We start from the raw sequence: 25,110 nt of genomic DNA, 5'->3' as shown, positions 1-25,110 counted from the left end.
GACTCGCTCGCTGGATTTCGTGCCGACCGGTTGTGCCCCCGCGATCGCCGACGACAGCGCAGCTCTGGCCGACTGGCTCACCCTACGCCATCTCCTGCCACCGACAAGAGCTCTCGCCGAGTGGTGCCCCGTCCTCGGACTCCTGCGACCGTGTCCACCTTTCCTATCTTCTCCTTACTTCCGTCGTTCGCTGTCCCTGCGCCTCGCTCTCTCCTTCCTCTCTCTGTATCTATTTACCTTTTAATCCTATCCTCTTAATCCCTCCTTTACCCCCACCCCTCGTGAGCTATTGTTTAGGTGTCCGCCCCCCCAAAGACAGTTACGGGGCCCACCTTTCTCATTTCATTTAAAATCACTCCCCCCTCCCTCCTAGTTTCGGAGGGCTTTATCGGCAAACCGTTAATAATAATCCGCTGGCCGCGGCCACCCGTCATCTGTCTGTCTGTCTGTCTGTCTGTCTGTCTGTCTGTTTGTCTGTTTGAAGCATAGATGGACGAATGGACGGACGCACAGACAGGCGCACAGACAGACGCACGGATGGACGCATGGATGGACGGAAGCAAGATTGAATGGACTGACGGAAGCGCGGTCAGAATGACGAACGTTTCGCCCCATTCATCATCATTCACTCAGTGGATATGCTGTGATTTTTTTAAATGCGAAGCATTTCTCAGCGAACATCGGCGACTTTGAGCGTTTCTATTTATCTATCTAGCCGCATACGACTTTTAGCTCTCCTGACCGTTTCGATGATGGTATCGATACCAAACTTGGCATAGCATAACATGACTGTATGATGAACATATTTAACTAGTCATATCATGAAAATTATGACACGCATGTCTTGAATGTCATGAATTACATTTCATGGTCCTGCAGCTCTTGCAATGGTTTCGTTCACACGGCATGTTGAAAAACTGGTTTCGTATGGCATGATTGCATGGCGAACACAAGCGTCAGACCCTAACATGAAAATCATGACATGCGTGTCATGTAACAACATCACTACATGCCACGCTCATGATGCGCTCGCGGTGGTTTCGCTAGCGTCACATATACCAAATTGGGTGTTACAGTACGTGAATGGATGACGAAGGTATGTGACTGGCGCAAACAAGACAAACATGAGATACGTGTCATGTAACAACATGACTACATGCCACGCTCATGATGCGCTCGCGGCCGCATCGCTAGCTTCACATATGCCATATTTGGTATTACGTGACGCCAATGGATGACGAAGATATGTGACTGGTGCAAAGATGATAATCATGAGATGCGTGTCATGCGAGGACATGACTACATGCCACAGTCAAGGCGCCAATACATTTCGTCGTGACGCGGTGCGCGTGCTCGCCGACGTTCATTTCGTCGCGTCACACCGGCGTTGCCACGCCAGGTGCCGGTCCTGCCATATACACGCAGGCGCACGCCGCGCTGCGTTGCTTTGACGCATGCGCGTTTCAGCGCGTCTGCCATACCTCCGTCACGAAAAGAGGCAGACGCAGTGCTGTCTGGGTAACGCATCGGCGCGAAATGCAGCGTGTCGCATTTCGCGCCGGTCGCCGCCGGGCCGCACCGACAGACGCTATACTATAGAGTGCTCGCGTTTTGACTATAGAGTGCTCGCGTTTTAACTATAGAGTGCTCGCGTTTTGACTATAGAGTGCTCGCGTTTTGACTATAGAGTGCTCGCGTTTTGCTAACGTAGCGTCGCTGTGCCCAGCGTGCGCTCGTCAACGCTACATTGGAGTATATTGGGCCCTTCATGATGCGCTCAAGGCCGTTTTTCTAGCTCCAGATATACCAAATTCTGTGTTACGGGACGTCAATGGATGACGAAATATATGAGTGGTGCAAACATGATAATCCTGACACGCGTGTCATGCAAGAACACGACAACATGCCACGCTCATAGCATGCTCACGTTCGTTTCGCTAGCTCCACATATACTAAATTTGGTATCACGTGACGTGAATAGATGACGAAGGTAAACGATACATCTAAACATGATAATCATGGCACGGAAGTCATGTACGGCATCATTTACCTCCACCTCGTCATGTTGTGCTGATTTTAAAGTGACATATCAAGATTTCTCATTCGTGCCTCGCACATCATCAATTCTCACTGTATGTGGGATCTGCCATTTTTTTTTCTCAGACAGACTCACTCGGTCTGAAACTCATTAAAGAAATTCAGCAGATTCCATGTATCTGGGAATCGACGTTATGCGAAGCATGCGGAGAAAAGGTGACCATGTTGCTATTTTTTTATTGAGCGACACGTCATGAAATGACGCTAAATATATGTGCAAATGTTGTAAGCAGAGACATATGTTGAAGAGTTGCAGATGTTTATAAAACTAGTTGTTTGCATTTGCGCAATGATGTCGACTGGAACATGCGTATTAGCAACGCCAGAAGCTGATGTGAAGCGCTGATGCTCGCGAAGATGCTGGCCCTTGACACTGCTACATAAATCAACACTACAATTGATGTTAACGCGACACGACGGCTGTATCTAAGGAGTACACATGTAATGTATATAAAATTGGGTAGCACTGCAACCACTATTGACGTTTAACGTAGGTTAGCGTCTATTTTAAAAGTAGTTTCGAGACCTGGCGTAGCTCTGGGGTAGAATGCTAGACTACCACGCAGAATGCTTGGGTTCGATTCCTACTGGGACCCTGAAATTTATTATTTGCATTCGTCGAGGGGTGAACGCTGGCTATGTGAGTTTTTTCTAAACACAATTTATTCTATTCCTTCGTTAGGTCGACGTGGCTGATGTCGGGTATTGCTTAACGCTCACCCGTTGAAATATCCCCTGTGTGTTCTCGTCGATCCTGGGTCGATACTAAGTGTAAATCACTCATCATGACACATACCCGTACGCCAGCGGCACATACCCGCCCGTGGGTATGTGCTACAGTCCGGCGGGAAGTGTTTGACGACGTACGCGACAGGATTGTGACATTATTCATACATTGACCAGCGCGTCATATTCGTCAAACCATCTTACCCCCCCACGCTAATTTTGGCTCACGCCAAGTTAAGGGGGTGACCACGAGAGCACTAAAACGTAAGCAGCTAGATAGATAGATAGATAGATAAATAGATAAATAGATACGCTCAAAGTCGCTGAAGTTCGCTAAAAAATGCTTCGCATTTAATATTACTCCCCCTGGCTCATCCGCACTGGACTCACAAGCCGATCTGAGTCCGAGTGAGCGCACTCATGAGCGAGTTTGCCGACATGTGGCGCTTTAGCCCCATAAAACGCCGAGTTCAGGGACAGCGCCAGGCCATGCAGCACGCGTTAGAGTCGTCGTGCGAGTAAAAAACCCGGAGGTCCAGATGCAGACCTCCATCGAAACAATTCGGCGCTTTCTCGTGGCCACAGTCATGCTACATCACGCAGGGGCGTCGGGAGAGGGGTGCAAAAGGGGGCACTCGCCCCCCTGAAGCCACGTCTGTGCTTGCTCTCACCTAAACTACAACGGTGCTCTCATCTTCTCCCAACCGCGATGCAACACTGGTTTTTGCTCCCCCCCCCCCAAAAGAAGAAAAAACACGCGCACCCTCACTCTTCATTTTTTGTGCAAACATCAACAGAATGGAACGATCTTCCTGCTGACATCGTGCACCACTCCAGCATCGCCCATTTCAAAGAAGCCATCGAACAAATCATCTGTTTGTGAATGTCTACCTCCTCATGTAACACCCCTTGACTGGGGCCCTTGAGGTATTACAAATAAATAAATAAATAAATAAATAAATAAATAAATAAATAAATAAATAAATAAATAAATAAATATTTGGTCTGGTGGTCCCATGCCGTGCGCTCCCAAGCGATAATGTACTTCGTTCTACCGAGCACCAGGCCGGAAAGACATTGTATCAAGACCGATTGTTGGTCTAGTTGGTACTTGCTTAATTACATCCTTTAGCCGAGAAATATCACAAACACAGAGTAAAGAAACACACGACAAGGACAAGTGGCACTTCCGGACAAATCGGAAGTGCCGCTCGTCCTAGTGTGTTTCTTTTACTCTGTGTTCGAATACTTAGCAACTAAAGGATGTCGCCAGGCTAGAACATCGCTGATATTTATTTCGCCGGTAGGCAGCCGGCGACAGAATCCTGCCGACGACCTGCCGACGACCATGCGCCACAGGCGACCTTGTTCACAAGTTGAGCGAGAATTCGTCGGCCTCGACTCGCGAAAGTTCCCATTAAAGGCTTAGCAGAGAGCGTCGCGACGGCTTACCTTCTGGGCGGAGATCATGCGGATGCGCGCCTCGTTGAGCATCTCGTCCTTCTCCTGCTGCGACGGCTGGCACAGGTGGTGCTCCGAGCAGTCGGGACAGAGGGACACGTGGCTCAGCTTGCGGAACATGTACGCGGGCAGGGCGCTGTTGCAGGCCCGGTTGTGGTCGTCCTGGCGGGGAAAGAAGATCCATTCAGCGTCCTCGGAGGTGTTTCCGGAACGACGCGCAAGGAACGTCGTGACGAAAGGAGGAGAAAAGACTATAGTGTAGTGAACGAACAGTGTACCGTATTTTAGGAGCACGGAAATTTGAGCGAGTTTGTACTGATACATAGTGATATTTAGGAGAGCTTAAATACAAGATACAAATGACAAGGAAGAGGCACTAGAGACAGACAAAAATACAAGAGATAAAATACAATAAACAAATACAAGAGCGTTCGTTTGTGTAATCTGCCTCTGGTATTCTATCTGTTACGCGCTGTTATATACTACCATGGAAAGTATACCATATATCATCATCATCATCATCATCATCATCATCATCCTAACTACGCCCACTGCAGGACAGAAGCCTCTCCCATGTTCTGCTAGTCAACTTGGTCCTGTGCTTGCTGCTGCCACTTAATATTCACAAACATCCTAATCTCATCTGCCCACCTAACTTTCTGTCTCTCCCTAGCCCTCTTGCCTTCTCTGGGAATCCAGTACCATATGTACACCCGTCAGCAAAAGTATGCAGACCACTAGCGATCGTATAGACATATTCCATGTACGAAGGCGTGGGAGGCTCTCCCAACGCGCTGCGCCAGCTGTCACGTCATCATAGAGGGTGGTGGCGAGCTTTGGGCTGGGCGGAGTGCACGCGCCGCTAAAATCGCATCAATATGTCAACGACGCCTACCCTTCGTTCACGAACACACGGAACAGGTCTATGCAGGGATCCTCACCGCAGTCATTTATAAACACACAAAAAAGGTCTGTCCGGGGCCTCCTCACCGCGTCCTGTCCGCTGTCCTTCGGGTTGTACGGGTTCCCGATGGCGGTGTACTGCTCGACGTACTTCCAGTCGGCGTCCGTCAGGAACACGTCCTCGCGGTGCACTTGCAGCGAGCGCTTCTGCACCTCGCGCAGGTGGCGCACCGCGTTCACCATGTTCGACTGCTTCCACGCCGACAGCGCGTTCATGCCTGCGTGTGTGCGTAAAAGTTAGTGCGAACAGCCGTGTGAAGACTTTTATTTTTAAGCAAGAATACGAAGAAGAAAGGAAGGACAAGATGGAGTACTGTCGATGCTTTGCTGTTTTAAACGGATTCGATTGACGTAACGTGTAACGTGATCATCGGTGTTAGGGGACGACTGCACACCCAGCCGTGCTACAATTACGGAAAATTCTGGGTAGAACGGCAAGGCATGCGAAGCGCCCCAGATAAACAAAATAATCTAGAAGGAATGAAGGAAAGCTATACGCACAAGGAGAAATAAAAAGAAAATTGAAGCGCAATAGCTGCCCATCAACTTTTTCGTGTTGTTCGTGTTCCCCCTTGTGCGTTGTACTTCTCCAGCTCCGTGCAGAGGGCCGAGGCCTGTACAATAAACCTAGGCGTGCCCTACTGGCTTATGATCATTTGAAGCCTCTTACCGAGAATCCTCAGGAGAAAATTGGTTGTCGTGGCGTTGACGAGTAGAGTCAGGATTACGATGCCCGAAACTTGGATCAGGATCTGCGCGAGAAAAACAAATAGAGAGATAGAGTTAAGGGGAAGAGGGAGATAATATCAGTTAGATTGACACCGGTTGCTACTTTTGAAGACTGTGTAAATTGCTTGAACGGGAACGAAATATAGCGAGACTCAGTTAGCCTGGATAGTTTAATTGAGCACAGTAGAGAATATCCCATGGTAGGTGGTCGATTGGCTTTAAACGGATACGTTGATTCGAGTGTAGGAAACGGGACTTCTATAGATTTGAAAATATGAAACAATTACGGCGCTTCTTCGGGAATAAGAGAGCTAAGAGCCTAGCGTACTCTTGGTTTTCCGAAAAGGACACCTCTGCTCTCTGTCTGAACTGACGCAGACGATTAAAGATGCAACTGTCTTCATTGTGATGAGGAACCGTTCTTATAAAGACGTGAATGTGATGTCGCTTGCATCGTGTGAAACATTCAATGCCAACATATACGAACGGCCACTTGAAACCTAGTGCCATCACAGTGGACAACGGACCCCCCAGCGTGCATACCTTGTTGCCAATCTTTGCCCTGTCGATGTATCGACTCTCGGCGACGGACAGTGCGAGGGCGAGGCCAACGGCTCCCCTGAGTCCACCCCAGGTCATGATAATGGCGTCCTGCCACATGAGGCCGTAGCCGAGTCGAGTCAGGATCGGACTCAGCATGCCGATCATCAACAACCTACGGAACAGCCGTACCAACAGGGGTAGCAAGAAAAGATGTAATATCGTATACACACAGAAACGTCTTTAGCGCTGCAGAGATGAGAACGCAGCAAAACAAAACAAAAAAAACCATTCCGCGTACAAGTAGTATCCATGCTCCCTTCCAACCCTCGGCGTCCCCTCTGTGCAGCTCAACCACTTGTGAGGTTACAGCTTGTGCTCAACCGCTTGTGCGGATACACAAGTCAAAGGAGGTAAAATCAACCGCTTGTGCGGTTGATTTTCCCTCCTTCGCCTTATATCTGTTTTTTTCCGAAAGTTAAACTTTGGGGTTCAGTGCATCGACTAAGAAAAAGAAGATGGCTTATTCCTACGAGTCCTATTAGGTACGATTGTCGGCGGGACTGTAACTGGGGGGAGGGTGCAAACCTAGTTGCATTGTGACTGGGGGAGGGGGCAACTAGCGTATCTTGGGTGAGGGAGTGTGCTAGTGCAGTTTGAAAGTGGGGGAAGTGCCCCTTTTGCACCACCTGCCGACGCCTATCGTATTAGGAGAACGCTTAAGGGTGGCAAGAGCAGCAAGGCAAGGTGTACTATCATGACTTTCTCTCTCCTATTCGTATGGGTCATGTTTCGATGAATAAGCAATAAAATATGCGTGAATGCTCACCTGAACACGGTGATGGCGATGTAGGTGATCAGAATGAGGAAGAGGTCGTTCTTCTCGATGTAGGACACCGACCGCTCCGTGATCACGATACCTACGATGATGAAGATGAGCGTGTTCGCCAGGTACGACAGCATCTCCCAGAAGCTGCAGGGGACCAGAACGATACGCGTCGCGATGAAGTAAATCATTTCCAATAGGCAATAACCAAACTTCTATAGCACTCGTAGTGTACGTGGCTCGTTTGGAAGCTGGCGAAGATGTTCGTCCAGCAGCGAATATCTTCTAGGCTTGCTATAGAACTCTTTAAGATTTCGAGCTGTCCCAGGGGGGCAGTCACCCACGGGGCTCTGCAGTACCCAAGGATGGTGGTTAACCACGGTGACGCCATTGCAAGCTGTTACCATAGATGACCTAAGAGTGCACTCATCTTTGGGCGCTCCATAGTAACGTAAGATGGGTTACCATAAAGATTGTATAGAGATGAATTACTATAGATAACGAAACTACAATGACGTCACCTCAAGGTATTCCGATGGCTGACACAAGGACACTCAGCTATGTATATTCTACGAGTACTCTAACATGGCAGCTAAGAGTGATGACGTTATTTCAAGCTATATCACAATGGAAGACAGAAAATTGCGCTCACATACTGACGCCCTACAGCATCTTAAGATGACAGCTGAGTACGATGACGTCAGTATATAAGCTACTCCCAACGGAAACGACAGAAGGGCACGCCACTCACCTGTGAACGAACTCCTCGACCTCGGGGCTGATGCTGACCTTGTTGGCGCTGATGACGACACCCAGTGCGACGACGGCCAGCACCCCCGACACCTGGAGGACGGTCTCGGCCAGGTAGTAGGTGATGTAGGCCGAGCTGAGCGTGATGGTGATCTCGATGACCGAGTCGTTGAACACCTTGGACAGGTACCACACGGACAGCTTGCCCACCACCAGACCCAGCAGGGGACCGCCGAACGAGATGCGGCAGAACATCCACGCGATGTCGGCCGCTGTTGCGTAAAGTGCGTGTCACGAGACAGCCGGAATGTTTATTATATGTGAGAGCATGCAGTGATGGCACATTTAAGAGGAAAATGGCTTCCTCATATAAGTAAAATTACCTTTCAAAAATTTCAAAGTCATCACGCCTGCCGCGAAAAGACGCGTAGCAGGCGAGTAAACGCACAAAAACAGAAAAATGTGGGTGGCGCCGCCACCTTGAATTATCTGCCGTGATGTCATAAATTTTAAAGGCGCCCAAAAGGCCTCACGTAGTTCCCGATCGCTAAAAAAAGTGCATTGTCATCTGAGAGGGGCAGACTCAAGACGTCGTCGTCAAAACACGAATACTACTTTAAAATCTTTGAAAAGCATCTTAGTCGCTGAATTGGCAGAGCGACCGCCCTGGAAAGGCGTTGGTCCCGGATTCGAAGCACGGACCAGGATGAATTTTCAGGAGACTAGGAGCCTTTTCTTTCTGGGAAATCGGTATGGCCTCGTGCTACAACAGGGTCGTTGTATTCTTTCTCTACCTTACTTTTAAATCTCTCGCGTCACCCGCCGCCGTATCAGTGCGAAATTTAATCACGAAACTTCTATCTCAATTTCCTGCTCTATTGATTAACCTAAGATGGCGAAAACTTGATGGCATTATAGTTCTCAAAGTACCTCATCTGAATCGATTCACTGTTTCCCTTTAGCGTCCTTTTAACGTACATTCTTCGCCCCGCCGCGGTGGTCTAGTGGCTAAGGTACTCGGCTGCTGACCCGCAGGTCGCGGGTTCGATTCCCGGCTGCGGCGGCTGCATTTCTGATGGAGGCGGAAATGTTGTAGGCCCGTGTGCTCAGATTTGGGTGCACGTTAAAGAACCCCAGGTGGTCGAAATTTCCGGAGCCCTCCACTGCGGCGTCTCTCATAATCATATGCTGGTTTTGGAACGTTAAACCCCACAAATCAATCAAATCAATCAACGTACATTCTTCACCTTTGTATTTGCGCTAGTGGCACCGAATGGTGGCATGCTGTCCTACCGCACTTACCTGTACTCTACCAGTGCTACAGCCGTATGCAACCCAAGTCCGGAGAGGCCCTGCCCGGATTTAAGTCTAAGTGATCAGCTGCACAGCCGATCACTTCTGCGGCTAAAGAAACAGTCTCGCTCATGTAGATGTTTGGCGATACTCATCAACGTCTGGTTCACCGACAGTCTGACTTATGACGTCATTCTAGAGCGCGTGCTCATTGGTGCACAGCTGTGTGTACAGTCGTATGCAGGGTTGCCCATCGTGTGGGAGGGGCGAAGGCTCTGCACAGCGCCCCATCCTAAGTTAAGGTGGCTAGGAGGGGTTTGGGGGTTAGGTAGCTAGAGGGGTTGCTGCCTCCCCCCTGCACTCCTCGTGCGCCAGCCTAGGTCTGTGTGCATTCATTATGAGGTAGAAATGCTGCTTCTCCTTAATGTTATACCCAACTGTAGTTAGCACTGGCTGGAGCGTCGGGTAAGGAAAGAATGATGATGGCTAGTGTGGGCTACTGGCTAAAATTAGCTTAGCATTCGCAGATGTTACTTAACGCAGGCAAGCCGCTGTTACAACAGCGACGTTCTCTCCGTTCAGTACATATCTAGTGGTGACCTCGTATGACAACGGACAACAACATGGTGGGGTTCTGTCTGAGATTCTTCAGTGGACACCACTCTTTGTCTTGCATTCACTGTGCTAGTTTTCCAAAGCGCTGATGTCGTGGTCACCCTGCCTTTGTACATACGCACATAAATATATTTGCGTGTAGGCTTCATGACGTCCGTGACGGCTGATGGGAGGTGATCCTGTGCGTTGCGAACTCTTTTTCGTCACTTGCGTTTGTAGAGACGTTCCTATTATACTGGTGCTTTGGTTCGTGTACTGCCATCAATTATTAATTATGATCAAGCTTAGGAAAGAATTCGATATTCCTGGATATCGGGCTCCAACCTAGCCACGACGCTCATGGTCCCGCATCTAAACATAATCATAAATGTTGTGGAGAAATTGCCAGCTCTGTCCTCGCAGTGAAGGATAATCTTTCATCTCCATTGTATTCCATGGGAAGACTCGTCTTAAGTAGTAGAAACACAAATAAGCCTCATCTGTCAAATGCAGGAAGCGGCCTACCTGTCATGCTTCTTCCGGGCACGGCGAGCTCAATGAGCACCTCGTAGATGACGATGGCCGATCCGTCGTTGAGCAGAGCTTCGCCGTCGATTATCGTGGTCAGGATCTTTGACGTGCCTGCGGCAACGAAACGCGCGTTGGAAGTTGTGGCAAGGTATGTATGCACAACGCTCGTTGTGGCACGTTCACACCTATGATAATCCCGACAATTCACCGCGAACTGAGATTAAAACAAATAAAAAAGAGAGAAAGAGAAATGTGAAAATGCAAACACGTGTTTCGTAAGCTGTCCTGGAGTGTAACTGGGGTCTTTTGGGTAGTGTAAGCGTTGAACGCTACGGTGCAATTTCCCACGTGCCACCACAATTATGCACTGATAGATGCATCGCAGGCACTGTAATAATAATAATAATAATAATAATAATAATAAAGAAATTGGTGTGAGCCAGCTTGCTGCGTTGCAATGGAGGCGTAGATGTTGCTACAACTGGTAGCATGAACGAACGGTGCACTGCCATTATGGCTAATGCAATACACTGAACAAATGGTTGCCAATGAAGCAACTATACAGCCAAGCGATGAACATTGCCAGTGGTTATGTAACGATTATGTTTATTGGATGTTTGTGACTCATAAAACTGCCCACGGCGTTTAGTGTGTCCGTGTGCATGTACACGAAAAAAAGTGCTAGACCTGAGTTGTGATGGTCGGATTTATTGCGTGGTTACAATTTAACCTAAAATACAAAAAAAAAACACCACAAGATATGCGGGAAGTCGGCTTCTCCTTAGAAAAACTGTCCCTGTGGAAAAGCCCGCTTCGACGACTGCGTTTTAGGTGGTTATACAGGAACAGAGGTACAGCTTTATACCGTCTTAAGTATATGCGTAAGTTACCCGCGTTTGAAGTAAGATACGTGATTTTAGGGATGTTTCAGGTTATGAGACATACCTAATGTTTTGCGGCGAAGCGTACTCAAAGAAGCCCTGCAACACTTTTTGAGCGTGGTAAGAAAACGCTGCCGACCGGTAGTAGAGGCTCCCGACAACACGCGAGATAAATATTATAGCACAGCATGCGGCCTGGAATTCACAATAAATTATCAAAGTCAGCTAAAAATAGCTTTCTATTCTTTCGACAAATCACGGAAAATAAGCCCAGTAAGCCCATCTATCAGCCATTGGCTGATTTGAACATGGCGCGCTCGGTTGTTACAGAGGTCGCCGCGAGAGGCCGTCACTTGTCCACGCGTGCGCGCGTGATCTCACTGAAAAAGCCGCGTATTTGAAGGGAAAAAATGCTCAAGGTCACGAGGCGCATGAAATTTTTTTGTTTGCCCCTCCCATCCCTCCCTGTTCATCTTCCAGCGCTTTCGTCGGGACGAGAGAAGAGAGAATGTCATTGCAGCGTGTGACGAATTTTTGTAACCCCACTCGTACTAGACGGATCATTAAAATTTTCGTGGCGTTAGATTTGTGAGGTGATACGCTTTTTCCAGTGAATGAATTTCATGGTTACTCAAGAAAGTGTTTGTGGGCCCCTTTTGAGAGTGAAAATGGGGACACTGCCACGAAGCTTTGTACGTGCTTTTCAATCACACACGCGGATGCACACTTTCACCGTTCGCATTCCGAACGCCCAGACATCACGTCAGTGCGCCGACAGGTCTTCCGATCTACCTGTGAGCAAAGCAAGCCCGTTGCTTTGCTAACGGGGCCCTTGCCCAGTTTAAAACTTGCTCGTCAAAACAGGCGCACCCGCAGTATGAGGCTTTGTGAGGAGAAGCCAACTTCGCCGTCCTTTTATTTTGTAATGGAGTTGGGAAAAGATAATGATGCAAATAGAGATGGTACAAGTGACAATTTCGCATGTAAAATTTAATCGTGATACGTGTGTGTTTCTATCGTCCACCGGAGAGAAAAGGAATGTGAACATCAGGAAGACAGGTGCACATATTCATACATAATGTTCAGAATCAATAAAAAAGGTCAGCGCTCGTCGCGTCGTTTGTACTGGTGTCGCCTTCTTACTGTGCCCTGAAAAAAAAAAGAATTTCACCTCGTCCAACTTTCGCTTCTTGGAAGCACGATTTCCTTCGATTCGCAGGACGCGTGTGGCTGTGTCCAGGATAGATTGGCGTTTATCGACGATATGGCGTATATCGATAGCAAGAGGCAGATAGAAGGGATATCGACTCACCGACGTCCCTGAGTAGAGCCACCACTGCCACGGGGTCGGTGGCGCTGAGAATGGAGCCGAAGAGGAAGGCGCTGTGCCATCCCCACTCGTAGCTCACGAACAGGTTCACCGACAGGAAGGCCGTCAGTCCGGCGCAGATCACTGTGGGTCATTGGTTGTTACTCAGTGCCAGAATATCGAGGCAGACCAAATATTGATGAGCCGATGTTGATTCGATAGTAGATCGCATGTTACATTTCCAGTATTCTCTTGCTTGTTCGAATTTTCTTTGTAAAAAAAATTGTGTGAAATGAAATGTCTGATTTGGCGAAACCTCGCCAGGACTGAAATGATCGCGGTAAACAACAGAGGATGCGTACAATGAAGACTAGAGTTTGCAATTCGAACAAAGAAACAAACAAGCAAACAAACAGACAGATTATGTTTCGGCTTCAGTACGTCAGAATTGTTCATAATCTTTGTGGTTTTTCGGCGACACGTCGTTTCTTCTCAAACTTTGCTTTTTGCGGTCGTTGTCTTTCATCCTTCATATAAAATCATTCAGTTGAAGCCGAACTGGCCTAGACTTATGGGTGAACTCGTTGTTTGAAAATCTTGTGCAGAAACGTTAGGCCAGCTTTGCTTGGCGGACACTGATGAAACAGCGAAATTGGCGGTGTGTACTGGGATTGAATGAATTGAGAATTAAGTGGGTTAAAGAAGTAACTGAATGAAGAGGGAGGAGTAGTGGGGGCAGTAGTGGGCGTAGTGGCGAGTTGTGGAAGTAGTGAGTAGTGCGAATCGGGGGAGGAAATGGCGCACATGTCTTATGGTGTGTTTTACCCACTTTCTGTGAGTAGATCCCTTTAAAATCTACGTTCTGCGATGCTTCCTGGACCCGAAAGCCAGCTTCAGTGTTAAAATAGAAGTCGACCAATCAATCAATAAATCCAGTCGGTGACTCCACTCACTCACTCACTCACTCACTCACTCACTCACTCACTCACTCACTCGATCAATCAATCAATCACTCAGTCAATCAATCAATCAATCAATTAATCAATTAATGTGTGGGACTAGGCGAATTGGTAATACTACGTGGTGGTGTGCGGTGTGCTACAGTAGACAAGGCAGGATGCTTTTAAGCAGTGCTCGTTTTCTTTGCTCATTCCGCGTCCATTGCCTGCTGTTGTGCTGTTTTTCGAACGCTGATCACAAAGCGGCGGTGGGGTACGTGTATTGATTGATCGATTGATTCTTGTAGAGGTTAGCGTGGTGGTTAGTTAACTCACGCAGTCCGGGCACGGCCATGAGTATGCACTGCGTGAAGCATCGCATGAAGGTGTGCGCGTCCATGGCGAACGCCGACTCGAAGATCAGTATGGGCAGGAACATGTGCAGCAGCAGCTTGGGGTCGATGCGCGCCAGGTAGGTGTATATCTGCAGGGACTCGTACTGGCGCGACACCAGACCCATCAGGGCGCCGAACACGAACAGCACCACCGTGTACGGAAGCTGGATGTTCAGACGCTTCAACAGGAAACGCACCAGCGCTGCGTGAGGAGAAAAACGATGAAATGGTTGTCATGTCTTTCGGATTTGACCGCACGCCGGAGTTACGGCACGCCTATGGACACGATTTGTATTCGCATACGCCCAAAGGGTACATACAATGACTCCATTTTAGCTTTGATTACATGTTCTGCCCCTTCCGCCTTCTCCAGCAACGTTGTGCTGCAGTGTAGTGCAGCCTACCAAGCTGAGGCCCGATTAACCTCCCTGATTATTTTTAAGGCTAAATATGTATAGTCAGACACAAATTTCAAGAGCCGGAGCATGTACTACTCACAGCCGGATGCACATTAGCGTGCACCAATGGGTGCGAACTCCAGACTGACGTCACGAACCGGACTGCCGATGAGTCCGCCTTCGGAGGGAACTTGCGATAGCATGAGGGAGATTGAAATTTCTTCTTTAGTGCAGGCGATCGCCTGCGCCGCTTTAGTAGTCTGGGTGTGGCCTTTCCGGACATTTATTCTTCGGACTTCTAAGTTGTATTCGACTGTAGATGTCTCACGAAACGCGAAAATCGACCATCGCCGGCTCCAATATTGATGATGCAAAAAAAAATCATCATTGCGCGAAGACGGCACCACATGACGCCATCGTGAATTCACAGTTCGTCGAAGTTTGTGACGTCACCATGTCGTCATTGTCACCAAGTGGTCACCATGCTATCATTGCCTAGTTGAAGCGCGTGATTCGAACGCTGTGCGTTCCAATTTCACAGGCGCAAAGGGTTATTTTGCGTCTGCTTCAATTCGATTGAATTGACGTCGTAATTACTCAACTGCAGTTCAAGGTAACCATTAATTTAGCGTGTGATTTTCTTAGCTTAATTGTCTGTTGGATTCATTTGGCTGTGTCCAAAAAGGAACCGAGCCTAAAAAGAAAAATTCTAGTTGATCTCAGCGACACAAGGTGACGCCACTAATTAAGCATGATACGTTTACCTTTTCGCTTCCCGTCGGTAATCTGGAAACGGGCGATTATTTGCAGATAATCTTAATCTCTTTACTGGCATTAAAGCATGTCACAGTAGCGACCGTATCGTACAATATGGTTTATTTACCCTTTCCCTTCAATACACGGAAACGGATAGAGGATGGAAGCCTTACTTCCGAGTATGAAGCTGACAAAGAGGAATAGGATGGGTGCTGCCGCCCGGAAGTATTCCTCTTCCTCTCCCTCCATGAGTGGCTCGTTGCTGCCGTCCGTTTCGTTCGTGCGTATGAACTCGGCCATGTTCTCAGCTACGTGCTCCAGCAGGCCGCCACCGCCCTCTGTGGTCGTCGCCGTGGACGCCATCTTGGACGACCACTACCGCCTCCTGGCGGTCTCCTCTGTCACTCCAGTAGGCTTCTCCTGCTACCCGCCTGCAAGAAAAATCCAATCAACCAATCAATCAACCAACAATCACCCAACCACCCAATCAATAGATCAATCAATCAATCGATTGACCAACCAACCAATCAATCAACCACATAGTTAAATGCAGGCGTACTCCATCCTTTGATTACGTCGTCGTCGACAATGAGCGCGTCGGGGCACACTGGAGTTACTTGTTGAGATATCGATAAAATATGCATTGGTAACACGCGTACACAGTGATGAAGGTGGGCGTTGTGATAATTCGATGTGATTGCACTAATATGCGCGGGGTGGCTTCGAATGCAGTCGGCAGCGTCCGCGTTCGGATGTTAACAGTATGCAAAAAGCGTAAAAAAATTCTATTCAGTACTTTGAGTGGGACGAATTTACACTTGCTATATGAGAGAAGTGACTTTCCAGATCTGTGTACTGTTTTTAAAGAATTAACAACGACGGACACGGTATTGCGAAGAATATTTTGTGGGTTACCGTTCTGCCATTGTCGTCCATTGCGCTTGATATCGAACGTATGACTAGGGAATTCACTATCGAACTAAATCGGGTCACCATTCAGTGCTTATTGACGATCGTCAGTGGTACAGTATGCGTCCTTCAAATTGGCACTGCCGTGCTAGCAGCATTTTCCAAAGCAGATCCACTGACTGCGGATACCAGTTTAGTAAGTAATGAAAAGAAAAAAAGAAGCATTGGCGGCGGAAAGGCGTCTAAAGCAGGTGACAGGAGAGAAAAAGAGAGAGAAAGAGAAAGAAAAAAACTTGGTGGCGAAAAGCCACTCGTTTTACCGAATAACTCAAGGATTTATTCCTCAGAATTGTAGGAAAAACTCCGTATGAAAGATATCAAAATATGATAATCATAACCAGGTAGATATGCATGGGTGAGCACAAGTGTCTGTACACCGCATTTCAGGTCACGCGAAATGCATGGGTAATCTTTTGTAATGTCGTCGTCGCCGAGATGGAGGGATTAACCTTAGGATTACGCATGCATGCATGCACTACTGAGTCGAGTCATAATTAACGGGGCGAGAATCGCGAACGTGAGGCCGTCTGACACCGTCTTGGAGCTGACAATGCCGGAATGGATAGATGTATTATAGATGTCCTGAAGTGTAGATGCATGCATTGAAGTAGGCTGTGTAAGGAAGAATTAACCTTGGGATTACACATGCAGCAACCTCTGCACAGCTCAGTCGAGTCACAATCAAGGAGGCAAGAATTATGGATGGATACCAGATGGTTTGACACCATCTTGAAGCAGACGATGCGGGAGTACGTAAATGGAGAGATAGATTTAGTGAGAGGGAGATAGTGTTTACGTTGAAGCAGACGACAGATGAACTTTACTTTGACGGACAAGATGGAAGGTAGAGGATTATCGATAACGGTGGTCGATGCACGCTGCCCACAGAGCAAATAAATATCTTGTCAATGTATATTTCGCAATGACGCGTAATTCTGCGAACTTCGCACCCTAAAAAAAAAAAACAGAAAAACCTCGTGATGCTGGAAGGACGAGTTTTAGCGAAAGGACGTTGAGGAATTGTAAGCGGACGACACGAAGATCTGTTTTGGCGTCCTCTGAAACAATGAAAGGCTCGCCGATGTCACGTTTATTGTCGGCGCGTTGATTGTCCGTAAAATACCTCTGGAGAAGAAGAAGGATGACATGCATAGTGAATGCCTCCCTATTACCTATTACCGTTCACCTATTAAGGTGAACGAGCGCATCGAGGCCCGTTCGACACGAGCGTCATCTGAGAGTTATCTTCGAAAACGAAGGAAGGCGTGCGCGCCTGTCTCGGAGGTGATAAGGTGTAGGACGCAAAGCGACAGGCAGGTGCCAACACCGTGTCGTCTTAGCAAAGCGTTGCAAACACTTGCCTCTTAAATGCGAAGCATTTCTTAGCGAGTTTTGGCGACATTGAGCGTATCTATCTATCTATCTATCTATCTATCTATCTATCTATCTATCTATCTATCTATCTATCTATCTATCTATCTATCTATCTATCTATCTATCTATCTATCTATCTATCTATCTATCTATCTATCTATCTATCTATCTATCTATCTATCTATCTATCTATCTATCTATCTATCTATCTATCTATCTATCTATCTATCTATCTATCTATCTATCTATCTATCTATCTATCTATCTATCTATCTATCTATCTATCTATCTATCTATCTATCTATCTATCTATCTATCTATCTATCTATCTATCTATCTATCTATCTATCTATCTATCTATCTATCTAGCCGCCTATGGTTTTAAGCTCTCCTGGCTGTTTTGGTAATGGTATCACTACATAATTTGTATGGCGTAACATGACTGTATGGCGAGCATAAGTGACTAGTAATAACATGAAAATCATGACTTGTATGTCATGATTTTCATTTCATGGTCTTGCTACTCTTGCGGTGGCTCCGTTAACATGAAAACTGGTACGGTATCACATGAATGCATGGCGAACATAAGTGACAGATCCTAACGTGGAAATCCTGACGTGCATGTAATGCAAGCCAACACTACACTCCACGCTCATAGTGCGCTTGCAGTCGTTCAGATGGCTTTACATATACCAAATTTGGTATTACGTCACGCGAACGGACGACGACGGTAAATGATACGTCCAGACATGACAATCATGACATGCGTGTCATGTAAAACAAGATTACATGCCACGCTCATTGAGCGCTTGCGCTTGTTTCGCTAGCTTTACATATACCAAATTTGGTGTTACGTGACGTCAACGGATGAACAAGGCACACGACTGGCGCAAACATGATAATCATGACATGCGTGTCATGCAAGAACATGACAACATACCACGCTCGTGATGCGCTGGAGGTCGTTTCGCTAGCTCCACATATACCAAATTTGTATCACGTGACGTGACAATACGTTTGGAGCATACGAGCAGTCGATGGAAGAGAACGTTTTATGCGTCGAAAGATATGAGCATGCTCTGAGCGATGCAGTTTGAGCAGTGTGCACCCGCAAAGAGCTTCGCTGCAGTTCGCATGTAGTGAGAGTCACTCTTGCGCATTTTACAGAAGAATAAAGAAATAAATTATTGTAATTTTTACGCAAGTCTACTGATACTGCTCTAAGCGTAATAAAAAACAATGGAAGAATAATTTAGTAATTCTGCTATGTTGCTTCCAAGCAAAGTACTGCAAGTGTGCCTTAGCTACGTGTGCTGTCACGCATAAAAATTGTGCACCAGCCACTGTACGAACGGAGTAAATGGAAGACAATCCGACATTAGCCCTCTGGCCAAACATCAGTGAGGGCAGGAGGGCTAAGGTTTCTATGGAATCGCGGCGTTCTGAAAAATGAGGATAATTCGAATACCATCGTTAATTCGACCACAAACGTAGCCGATATGAGATATTAGTAATGCGACAGCGTGCCAGAAACTCAGAAACTGTGGCTCCAGGAACAAAAATACCGTCGTCGTGTTGTAGTAACATGCGTCATGCATCCCCGAAATTTCCGTTGTGTCCTGTATTGCTCCTATGCCGCCCGTGTGGAACGTTCTTTCGCGCTACTAAGTATATCCTGCTCCTTTGCTGGAAGCAGACTATTACGTCTGGCTCTGAGCCACTTCTTGTGGATGCGTCCTGACTTAGGAAAGGCTCGTCGATACCATCTACATGCCAAGCGGGCCCCCACTTCAACAAACCGTATATACAACATGGTACCACGGCCAGAAGCCGTGATGGTACCCAGCGGCCGTGATGGCGCCACATCACAGGCGAAGCTAGAGTAACACTGCATGGCTCCTTGTTAAGGAGTATACGGTTTCTTTGTGAGCCATACCCTCCCGAAGTAGCCATACATAGCAAGTCTAGGCGAAGCGAGAGGGTGGGGTAGAAATCACTCCCCCCCCCCTCAGCACTCGAACTTAAGAAGTTTAAATGTATATATGCGCACGCCCACAAACACTCACATAGTAGTACATGGTCGGAGGACAATTTTCGAAGTCATGAAGTATGCACCTGGTCCGTAACACCGCTATAGTACCCGGACATTTACGTACAACACCGAGCTGTAGAATCGTGTGTGGCCTAGCTACGTTAATGTCGAAGGACTGAATTACGCAGGAGGATGAATTTACGATCCTGAACTAACAATTAAGCTAGTCAGCAAGGAAACAAGCTTTCAGTTCTCAGACAGCCTTGCCGACGCACGACTGCCCCTGGGAACGACATTCCTTCTGCCGGTCGAGGGTCTCCCCGCTCGCTGATCGACTTGGAGAGGGCGTAATTGGACTAATGCCGATGGCGGTCGGCCCTCGTGACTTCGAAATTACAATTACACCTATCCCTCCCGGCCTCATCTGCAACCTCTCGCAGCAATTTCGTCCAGCCCTTTTGACTTCCCTGGTACATTGATATCGCCGCCCTGTTCGATGTTCTCCGAGGGCTAGCCGCTATGAATAACGAGTGCCCCTGCTAAATATGACTGACGCAATGCATGGAAAAGTGACGGTTGCAAGCGGCACGCGTCGTTAGGGCCGGTTAATTCGACGGCGGCTCTTCTAAAACGGTGTCGGAAGCTCTGACAAAGTGTACGCTGACGACGCATTTCTTCTCCCATTATACCTGGCCCACCACCCCTACACCGTGTCAACCTTCAGCCGTGTTCCGCCCAGTTACCTCCTATTTCTCTTTACTCGTAAACTGCTCCTCCACGTCCGACCGAACGCGCCCATTTTCGCAGCTTCGTCGTGGTGGGGAATTTGCTCTGTGTCGGCAATGACCCGTTGTTGCCGTTATAGGCTGAAGGAGGTGAGACGGGTCTCCGGCGCATGGGAATCGTTAACGCATTCGCTCGGTCGCAGGAGTAACAGCAGGAAGAGACGCGACCTTCTTGGTCGTCCGTCTCTATTCGCGCACAAACATCCAGCCTTTTTCGTGCTTGTTCTTTTTTTCTTTCTTTGTTCAGGTCACAAAATATTCACAGTGAAAGTAACGCGTCCATCTTTCGCTCTGCCTCTTGCACGGAAACAAGAAGCTGACTCACTTTTCACCAAATTATGAATGATATTCAACGAATCGGAGAAAAATCACAGTGATCCAGGAACCAAAGTCGACGAAGGAAACAAATAAAGGAGTGAATAAAGGAGAACAAAAGTCACAGATCTTAGACGTGGTTTCGGTGCGCTATCCTGCGTTGGGATAGAAAGATGAAAGGGTTTAAAGAAAATGGGGGAGAGAAAAATAGCGATAGCCCTTGTGGCACCCACTTCTCTTGCCCATTTGTCTATATTGCAGCGAGCCATAAAAAAAAGAAAGGGCGTAACCTTAGGGAACAAAGATGAGTGTGTCAGAGAACAAGGTGGTATTAAGAACGCCTTAGACGAAATGAGATACAAGGAATGGACGTGGGCAGGGCAAGACAACACGCAGGCAAGACAACCGCATGTCGTTAGGAGTCGCAGACTGGGTTTGATGAGTAGGAAAGCGCTTCGAGGGGGAGGCATAAACTTGGGTGTATAGACGACATTAACAAGTTAGCGAGCGTAATGCGCCAGCATAAAGCACAGGCTCGGGCTGATTATGTGAGCACGGGAGATGTCTTTGCACTTCGGTTGGCGTAGTCGGGCTGATGATGATGATGATGATGATGATGATGATGATGATGATGATGATGATGATGACAATTGGCACACGCACTTCAAGGTGTACGCCAAGCGCCCAAGTACACGGACAGCGTTGTAGATGCTCTCTGAATCATTGATGCTCGTGATCGTGGCCATGGTCTTGGAATCATGGCTTCGCCTCCAGTCGGTTCAATGCTACAGTACTTGAAGACGTGGTATACATATGGGCAGAAATTACAGTTCACGGTACACACCAAATCGAGAACTGAATGCACGTGCTGAGCGTAAATCGCAAGAAGCAGAAAAGGCTCCCCCCCCCCCACCCCCATCGAGGGCTCTTCCTCATACTCCCCTCAATCTAGGCTCAGGTCGCCACCGCGCACTTATGGTGATAGCGCTTGGGGTGACCCATGGATATATAACAAGCACCAAATTACCTCTCAAGGCTGTAAGGAGCGCCTTCACCGCCCCATTCCCCTTTTCGCCGTTCAAGAACACGGCTGAATGCTGTATACACGTGGGAAAGGCCGCATCGATTACTTCTAAACACATTGACGAACAAACAAAAAAGACAAACGACACACAAGATGTGTATTTACTATTACAACGCGTCTCGTTTTCTCGTAACCACGTGCGTGCAGCGAACGCGCGAGCATCAGCGCAGCTTCCCATTAGCTGGACTCGGAGTCGTCTTCCGGTAAGAAATGCGGTCCGAATTGCGCCTAATGGTGGTGACGGAAGTAGCGTGCATACGCGGCAATTTGATTCTTCGTTGGGTGAAGGGATCGTAATACCTTCTACACTACGGACACGGTGGTGTGGGACCTGCGCCGTAATGTCTGTCACGCCTGAAGGAAGCGAGAGAAATGGGATGCGTCTTGCGTACTCACGGTGGTACAGGTTACTCGCTAATAGTCACGGATTGGTATGATTGCCTGATTAGTTAATCTTGGCACCCGAGACGAAGAGAACGAGATAATGTTAAAAACGAGATAATGTTAAACGAGATAATGAACAAAACGAGATAATGTTAAAAAATTTGGTCCCTCCATATTTTGCAATAGAAGCACCTGTAATTCATTCCGTGGGCCCCCACGCAGAATTCATGAGCCCACTCCTTGCACTCCACTCAATGAATGCAGACAGAACTCGGACCTGTGTTGCTCCGAAACTCCTAGCAGATCAAGCGCCCCTGTTTTTTTTTTGTGATAATGTTCTCTTTTGTTGAGCGCTTGCACTTCATTACATTATCCAATGATTGGAGGCTAAATATGTTCTGACGCATTTCATTCGTCTCCTTTTGCCGTTTTGATGCAGAACTGCGCAGGCATTTTGTGGCTTTCAACTTTGTCAGCCGGGCTTTGTTTGTGAGGTGATGAATTTCAGATTTTCTATCACTTCTCGTTTTTTAAATTTCGCAATAAAAAGTGTCATTAAAGTTCGATTCGAAGACGTGTTTTTGAACGGCTTGACTTGGAGATTCTTTAAATTTTTTTTATGCGCTTCTTGAGAGCATCCTTGGGAACGCGGAGCAGCCTTAATGTATACCGCGAATGGAGATTCCTGTCCTGAACAGTACTCAGTATTTTTTAATGTCGTTTCCCACTCATTAAGCTCTATATATTATTTTCTTGTGTGTCCTAACCATCCTAATATGTAAATAGTACAAGTAAATGTTTCACCTAACAAGACGCTCTTCAAGGCATTTTGATGTCTTTTTGTCGTGTTTTGCCCCTCCCACACTCCCGAATTACAAACGAAAAATTCCGTTTTGGAACCGTGCGCCCAATGAACCAAACTTTCGGGGGTATGTTGCCAGTTGAAAGTAGCGCATGTCCTGTATACACAGTACGTCTTACGTACGTGTATTTTGCGCTTACAAAAGTTATGAATCGGTGCCAAATAGCCTGATCTCATTGCTTTAAAAGCTATCGCTTGACTTTGAAAACCGTTTCCGGGTTCTTTATTGCTTAATGACATTTTCGCGCCACTCTGATATGGTGATCAATCTTTGCGCTCCTGTGTACACACATAAAGAAAGCCGGAGTTATGCAAAATACCCAGTGGCACGTGGGGATAAGCGCGTGCTATAACAGCTGCGACGAGATGCAATGAGCATATGGGAAGGGGATCTCGCTTATTAACCGGCTCTTATTGAGGTTGAGACAGGTTCCGCAATGGAAGAAGGCCCGTGGCGCTCTGTACGAATACCGCATTTGCTTTGCGTTTAAGCTGAATTCACTTAGTATAAGCGGCGCACCCACGTCTGCTGTAGCGCAAGCCAGCTCACTCTAATCACAATTTGTTTTTTTATTCACGTTGGCACAGCGTATGCACCGTTGCCCTAGCGGTAAAGTCGCAAAACACTTTAGTTGGACTCTTGCAAGCTTTTCGATCTCGGAGGCTTTTGTTCTGGCTATCCCGGTTTTCCATGATCATGCCACAACGCTCCAGCCGTTCCGCCTTCTTTCACCCTACCATGACAGCAGAGGGCAGCACGAGAACAGCCCCGCCGCGGTGGTCTAGTGGCTAAGGTACTCGGCTGCTGACCCGCAGGTCGCGGGATGGAATCCCGGCTGCGGCGGCTGCATTTCCGATGGAAGCGGAAATGTTGTAGGCCCGTGTGCGGTGATTTGAGTGCACGTTAAGAACCCTGGCCAGGTGCATGGTCGAAATTTCCGGAGCCCTCCACTACGGCGTCTCTCATAGTCGTGTGGTGGTTTTGGGACGTTAAGCCCCACATATCAATCTATCAACCAGCACGAGAACATGAAAAAGTGGATTCTGCCATGATCATCTGCGGTCAATGCGTATATGATAACGATCAAAATATACGGTCCATGTCTATACAACACACCGTAAAATACACACCCTAGATTCATAGACATACAGCGTTCTTGGGGAAAGGGGGCTTCGTTCAAGCAGCATGTAAATGTGGTTCACCGTTTTTGCGAAAATAGATGCACAATAATAATACTAATACTTGGGGTTCTTAGTTCCAACACGCTGCGATATTATTAAGGAGGACGTAGTATAGTGGAGGGCTCCGGCAATTTAAACCATCTGGCGTTCTTTAATGTGCACTGGCGTCACACAGTACATGGGCCACTGCACACAATTTCGCACCCAGCGAAATGCGACTGCTGCGGTGGGAATCGAACCCGCGACCTTCGTTCGGGTCAGGAGCAGTACACCGCAACCGTTGACCCACTGCAGCGGACAACGAATGTTAATACCATGAAATTTCGTACTGGAGTTCTTAAAATTTGTGCACTAATCCAGAAAGGAGAAACAAGTAACGCAAGTGCTTAATAAAATGTTTTATGCTCTATAAAAAGATGCATTTACATGAACCGAGTAGTCAGGGGATAAGCCAGAAATGTTTCCTGGGTGGGGGGAGGGTACAACGACCTTTTATGTATGTTCGCGCGTGCGTTTCTTTATGTGTGCGTGCATGCATGTGTATACATGAAAAATTGACAAATTAAAGGAGGGGGGAGGTGGATGGAACCAACCTACAACCGGAGCCTCCATCCCTCTCGCTATGCCAGTGCAAAATAGCTTTCGGGAGGCACCCGAATTTCATATTTCTTGACATTACACTTCGATGCGACACAGCGGCGCGGGATACGGCGGCTGTTTCGGCCGGAAAGGGAATACGAAACTGCGAGGCTGGCTGCAGGACATCATCGGCTGTCGGTGTGATTACAGGCCCGCTACTATGTTCGAGCCACCGTGCGCACGCTGACGGCAAGGTACGTATACGTCTTACGTTTTTTTGCCTTTCCGCATCTCATTTGCAAGGGCAGGGGTCTGATTCGAGGCTGTGCACGCGCGCGCCGCTATATAAAACGTTCG

The 25,110-nt window shown here is 47.6% G+C and overlaps 1 protein-coding gene across 5 annotated transcripts in view; it reads right to left on the bottom strand.

The window, feature by feature from the left end:
• The window catches only part of LOC119167231 (sperm-specific sodium:proton exchanger-like), a 305,567-nt gene that overhangs the window by 32,448 nt on the left and 248,009 nt on the right, over positions 1 to 25,110 (bottom strand). For all 5 annotated transcript variants that reach the window (XM_075866889.1, XM_075866887.1, XM_075866890.1 and 2 more), the window contains 10 exons: positions 15,361 to 15,618; positions 13,975 to 14,235; positions 12,704 to 12,844; positions 10,505 to 10,621; positions 8,094 to 8,364; positions 7,346 to 7,489; positions 6,520 to 6,691; positions 5,918 to 5,999; positions 5,275 to 5,465; positions 4,276 to 4,446 (listed from right to left, as the gene is read on the bottom strand). In XM_075866889.1, coding sequence (XP_075723004.1) covers positions 4,276 to 4,446; positions 5,275 to 5,465; positions 5,918 to 5,999; positions 6,520 to 6,691; positions 7,346 to 7,489; positions 8,094 to 8,364; positions 10,505 to 10,621; positions 12,704 to 12,844; positions 13,975 to 14,235; positions 15,361 to 15,550 — 1,740 coding nt within the window. In that variant the 5' untranslated portion in view covers positions 15,551 to 15,618. The remainder of the gene's footprint in view (positions 1 to 4,275; positions 4,447 to 5,274; positions 5,466 to 5,917; positions 6,000 to 6,519; positions 6,692 to 7,345; positions 7,490 to 8,093; positions 8,365 to 10,504; positions 10,622 to 12,703; positions 12,845 to 13,974; positions 14,236 to 15,360; positions 15,619 to 25,110) is intronic.

The sequence above is a fragment of the Rhipicephalus microplus genome, chromosome 6 (genome assembly GCF_043290135.1).
Source record: "Rhipicephalus microplus isolate Deutch F79 chromosome 6, USDA_Rmic, whole genome shotgun sequence".
Taxonomy (NCBI): Eukaryota; Metazoa; Arthropoda; class Arachnida; order Ixodida; family Ixodidae; genus Rhipicephalus; species Rhipicephalus microplus.
Note: the sequence above shows the minus strand (reverse complement) of the source record. Positions and strands in the feature narration are given on the sequence as shown.